The 6,000-nt window shown below is 41.9% G+C and overlaps 1 protein-coding gene across 1 annotated transcript; it reads left to right on the top strand.

Moving 5' to 3' along the window:
• The first annotated feature begins 899 nt into the window (after positions 1–899).
• On the top strand, positions 900–1,520 carry LOC147474421 (uncharacterized). The gene has a single exon (XM_086585075.1). It carries the CDS (start codon positions 900–902, stop codon positions 1,518–1,520), a length of 621 nt encoding a protein of 206 aa, XP_086441201.1.
• The last annotated feature ends 4,480 nt before the right edge of the window (positions 1,521–6,000 follow it).

Here is a 6,000-nt window from a genome sequence, read left to right as displayed (position 1 = left end):
GTCGAGCGACGAACCAAGTGGTGGACCGCAACCCATTGGCAAATGCAGTCTAGACATCTGAGGTTCCAAAGCATTTCAATCAACCCAGATTTGAAAGGTATGACGGGAAAGGAGATCCGGTTGATCATATCCACCATTTTTCGATAATAGATGCCTCTATGGCAAGAACACAAGTATGATGGGTTGCGATGCATGATGTTCCCTGCTAGTTTAAAGGGAGGGGCTTCAGATTGGTATTATCGGCTGCCTCCGAAGAGCATAAGCAACTTTCAAGAGTTGGAGCAGGCCTTCATAAACCACTTCATACATCAGAAGAGACGTATGGTTGATATCGCGTCCTTGTTTAATGTTCGATAGAGGTCCACGGAATCAGTGAGAGATTATCTATGCAGGTTCAAGGCCGAGACATTGAAAGTGGAGAATTTGGATGAGAAGACCGCGGTGATAACTTTTGAAAGGGGATTGCGCCCGGGAACCCGAGTCCATGAGTCAGTGGCGAAGAACGAGATCGCTACCTTACACGACCTTTATCCAAGGGTGGGTAAATACATAAGATATAAGGATACTATGCATAAGGAAGTGAAAAGGACGGGGAAGGCCGTGCTATCCATGGAAAAGAGCGACGACAACAGGAGAAATGAGACATCAGAGAGGGAAAGGAGAGGGTACAGTGGGGGCTCGTCGCAGCCTGAGAGGAATTGAGACATGGTTAGGAGAGAGAGTAGAGACAGAAAGCCATATCGCGGGGTGAAAAACACTCCAATAAGCCGATCTTGCCACCTCTAGTATTACACGACACCCTTAGAGATTTCAAGTAAAACCATAGGGTGGGTTAAAAACAAAAACATAATGATTGTTATCCATTAAAATGGCTGATTCAAAGGTTGATATACAAGGGGATGTTGGCGGAGTTTGTGAAAGAGGTCCCGAAAGACCAACAGGAGCCTCAAATGGCCAGGATTTTAGGAACAATTAATGTTATCTTTAGTGGAGAGGCGTTGAGTCGCAATGCTCACAGAGAAACAATCAGGCGTACCGCGAGCATTCAACAGGTTAATGAAGTAAACAGCTATTCGCGGCCCGTTACTTGGCTGACGGCACCAACATATCAGATTGTTTTTTCGGCGGCGGACCTTAAGGTAGTGGACTTCCCCCATGAGGATGCCTTGGTGGTTACGGTGGCAATGGATAACTATTTGGTGAAGAGGGTGTTGATTGACTGTGGTAGCTTAATGGATTTGTTGTTTAAAGGGGCAATGGAAGAAATGAATATAGATGCGAAACAATTGAGGCCGCCGCTAACCAACCTGTACGGTTTCAATGGAAGCATGATAGAGCCTATGGGAGAGCTCCTACTCCCGGTAACGATGGGTCCTATGACGGTGTTCACCAGATTCATGGTGGTGGACTCAAGCTCACAATATAACACAATTCTGGGGAGACGATGGATACATGAAATGAGAGCGGTGCCATCCACGTATTTCCATGTGATCCGCTTCCCGACACCTAGTGGAATGTAGGAGGTCCTTGGGTGTAACTCCCGTATTTTAAAATACGTATTTAGTTATTAATTTAATTATTTATTTAAAATTTGCTAGATTGGATTTGAGATACGCGGGCCTGATTTCTGGGCCCGAGTTTGTATTGGGTTTGGGTTTCAAACCCAAGTATATAATCACATTGTTCTAGAGAATAGGGTTTTTTAGAGAATAAAATATAATAAAAATGGAGGCAAAGATAGAAGCTGGATTTCTATAGCGTTGGAACGCGACGATTCGAACGATGAGGGATTCGTCGGGTTTAAATACAGGTGAGTAGATATTTTATGGATTTATTTTTATAAAATCCTCGTTACTGTCGATTTCTTTTCGGTTGAAATCTGTCGTGTTGTTAAAACTTAAAACTCTAAAATTTGATATAGAACTGTCGAACTGTGCTACTGCGTGGTGGTGTGGCTATGTTTATTTGGAACTATTAGTATAGTATTGAAACTGTTTGGGCTGTTGAAGCTCGAAAGAGCGTCAATGGTGGCGCGAGCCCCAAACTAGCATTTTGTAGTGTATATCGTCGAACTGTTGAACTGGGATAATGATGTGGTGTGGATATGGGTTTTAGTGAACTGGGGGGAACGGTTCCAAACTCGGGAGCTTTGTTAATGGCGGCCAGAGAAAAATCGTCCCTTTAGATTTGTTTAGGTGAACTGTTGTGCGTGGGTTGTTTTTGTTTGGTTGGAACTTGTTGTTGGGTGATTGAATGTTGGTTTGGAGGGGGCTGTGGAAGCTTGAAGGGAGCGTCAATGGAGGCGCGAGCCCCAAACCTCCTCCCCTGTAAATTTTCATTACTGTGATACTGAGGGTTGGATTTTTATGGGATTTCGTTGTTGTGAACTGTTTGGTTTGTGTTGCGGGTTGTTGGTTTGATGGGGTAATGTAGTGTGTGTGTGGGGGATGTAAAGGGTGCTGCTGGAGCTTAGAGAAGCCATTAATGGCAGACAAATTTTAGATCTACTTTGAGGAAGTATATGAATTGAAAGAGTTGGGGATTTAGCTTTTATTAAAGTGGTAGGGGTTTTCGCGGGGATCAAAACCGTGGGGTTGAAAGGGGCGGACGATCAGAACTGGCGGTGGCCAAATCGGTGGCTGCTGGTGGAGGGAGAAGAAAAACTGTTGATCGGTTTGGGCTTGGGCTTGGGCCAAAGCCAATGGGTTTTGTTTTGCTGGGCCTTAGTTGGTTTTGGTTGGGCCAAAAATCTATTTTAGTTTTGGGCCGGTTTTTTTTTACTTTGTGGGCTGGGTCATTTTGGTTTTTAAGTGGATCTGTCCCCTTTAGATATTTCCAGTTGGGTCCGAACTATTACTTTAGTCAGGAGCCCATGAGCCATGCACCTTTGCCCTTAGCCATGAACCATGGCTATGACCCTAAACCTATTGAACATGGAAACGACACTTTGACTTTGACTTTGACCGTTGACCATTGACCTTTGACTTTGATTGTGGACTATTTAATTGTGCTATGTTTTATGTTGTAAATTGTATGGACAAATCAAATGCTAAAATGCTGTGGAAGCTTGTATAAATTTGGTTGTCATTATCTAATTAAGATTTGACATTGATATTGTGACATTATATAATATGTTGGGATATATATATTAAATGCAATAGTTTTGGAGAAATAAATGTATAAACGCTCCATTAGTTTATATGTGAGATGCTAGTAGAGTATTTGTGCATATTTCCCACGAGTATGGCGTAGTGCAATAATATATTTGCACGTGAAAGAATGAAAGTGGTTATGAGATATAATTGAGATATTTCTAAATATTGTGGCTTAGTGCAATAAGGTAATTGACCTGCACGTGATATAGTGGAATGATTCTGAGATATATATGTCTGACACTTGAATAAATTAATTAACGAAAATCCTAGAAACCTAGCTACCACAACTTATGTGATTTGGCCCTTCTGGCGTTTCAGTGAATCTAAATGGCCCTTTGGGCGAAAGTAATTGGATTGGCCCTTCTGGCATTTCAGTAAATCTGAATGGCCCTTCTGGCGTAGCCGAATGGTGGCTTGATTATTCCGTTCGCAAAATTAGAACGAGATGCGCGATATTTTATGCCGTATAATGGCAATACTTACATAATGCCTTTCGTGTGAGGGTTACCTGGTGTGTGGCATCCCGCTCAGGGTAGTTACGCACGGAGTGGTTCATTATGTAAGGGGAGGCATGTGGATGTACATGTTCGGCGTTGGGAAGCGATTGTGGTAGCCAAGGAAACTAGGTAAGACACAGATACGACGTGATTTTAGGAACACGCAAAGAAAACCTTAATTAATATAATTATGGTAATATGTTGGTTAATGATATATCTTTAGATAGATGATTGTATATGGTTTGGCAGAAGAGTGGGTCAAACTAATTACTTGTGCAGAGACGACTCACTCTGTAATTGAGCATGAAATGAGGTAAGTATGGAATATGCTTGGTTGGTTATTTGTTTAGTTAGAACCTAAGGCGCCTCGATGGAGGAACTACATGCCTTTTTATTATGCGTATGGTTTGTTGTGTGGTTAGTGGGAAGTTAAGGCGATCAAAATGGAGGAACTACCCCGCCTTTTACTTATTGTAGTTAAGAATGTTGTATTAGTTGTTGGAAGTTAAGGCGCCTCGGTGGAGGAACTAACTACCTTATGGATTGTGTATCTTTATGTATAAATATATGTTGTATTTTAGAGCTACTCACACCAGCATTTTTATAATGCTGACCCGATTTGCATGTTTGCTTATCGGGTGTGTTCATTAAATGAACATAGTTGATAAGTCTTAACAGGTTTAGTGTTGAAGAAGGTTGGTTGTTGCTTGTGGTTTGCGTTAGCGTTGCATTTCAGGATATGTTTTGTTTTCCCTTGAGGTGATATAGATTTTCAGTCTAAACAATGTTTTTGTATTTTCATTTGTAATTTAAATAAGGAGTTATTGAAAAGAGATTTGTAACCTAATCTTATTTGAAATTTTTTGTAATGAAGAGGACTTTGTTTAAGTTAAAAAAATTATTGGTTTTTAATTATCCACATATTTAAACTGTTTTTGGGGGTTTTGGGAGTGGAGAGTGCGTCACACCTTGAAGATCGAAGAGTCGGGAACAAATATTGTTTTTTCCGAATTCTGTCGAAATTCGGGGTGTGACATTGGGGATCAGGTTTCGGAAAAGAATATACACCAAGTAAAGGTGAAAAGTATGATCCGCGGGGTAGTAGGGGAGTTTTCGGCTCCCGGGAAAATGTCTGCCTAGCAATTACAGAGTGAGGCCACGGAAGAAGAGAGCGAGCCTCCTAGGGAGTCGAGGACCTTGGATGAGGTTGAAATAGTGAATGTGGGAGTTAGAGAGGAGGAGAAGTTTGTCTCAATAGGATCAAATTTACCAAAGGAATGGAAGAGTAAGATGATCAAGTTCCTGATAGAGAATCAGGACGTATTCGCATAGGGAATTGAAGATATAATTGGGTTAGATCCGAATTTGCATGTCACCACCTACACATGAACGCAGACACAAAGCCGGTAAGGCAAAATATGAGAAGCATAAGACCCAAGTATGCGGAATACATACGAGAGGATATTGTAAGGTTGAAAAGGTCAGGAATAATAAAGGAGGTGGAATACACTGAATGGTTATCAAATGTGGCCGCGGTACCAAAAAAGAGTGGAAAAGTCAGGATGTGCGTCGACTTCACGGATGTAAATAAGGAGTGTCCTAAAGATAGTTATCCGATGTCGTAGGTAGATGAGCTAGTAGATAGGACAACAGGTTTCAAAGTGTTTTCTTTCATGGATGCGTCTATGGGGTATAATCAGGTCGCGATGTATGGACCGGATCAAGAGATCGAAGACCACTTTCGTGGTAGAAGGGGGAACATATTGCTATACAAAGATGCCATTTATGTTAAAGAATGCCGAAGCCACCTTCCAGAGATTGGGAGAAAATATGTTTGAGGGTAAAATTCGAAATGGATAGAAGTTTACATCAATGATATGGTAGAAAAAAGTATGACCGAAAAGGAACACATGGAAGGGCTTAGTGAAACATTTAGCATACTGCGGAAACACATATTGAAGCTTAACCCAGAGAAATGCACCATCGGAGTAACCACAGGGAAGTTCCTTGGATACATTGTCACACACCGCGGAATAGAAGCGAATCCCGATCAGATTAGATCCTTGGTAGAGATGTTGTCGCCCCAAAATGTCAAGGAGGTGTAGCGGTTAGCGGGACTGGTAGCGGCATTGAACCGATTCATTTCCAAATCATCTGACAAGTGTAGGCCATTGTATCGATTATTGAGAAGTACCCCGGACTTCCAATGGACTACGGAGTGTGAGAGTGCATTCCAGGATCTAAAGAGATATTTGGGATAGGCCCCTTTGTTGTCGCGTCTAGAGTTGGGAGAGAAATTGTATCTGTATCTAGGGGTATCAAAATATGTGGTAAGCTCGGTTCTCATC

This window comes from Coptis chinensis, chromosome 9, assembly GCF_015680905.1.
Source record: "Coptis chinensis isolate HL-2020 chromosome 9, ASM1568090v1, whole genome shotgun sequence".
In the NCBI taxonomy this organism is placed as follows: domain Eukaryota; kingdom Viridiplantae; phylum Streptophyta; class Magnoliopsida; order Ranunculales; family Ranunculaceae; genus Coptis; species Coptis chinensis.
The sequence above is the reverse complement of the archived record's forward strand: the minus strand, read 5'-3'. Positions and strand labels throughout refer to the sequence as shown.

Excerpts from the sequence above, each read along its gene's own strand:
- LOC147474421 (XM_086585075.1), top strand. The coding sequence starts at position 900 with ATGTTGGCGGAGTTTGTGAAAGAGGTCCCGAAAGACCAACAGGAGCCT.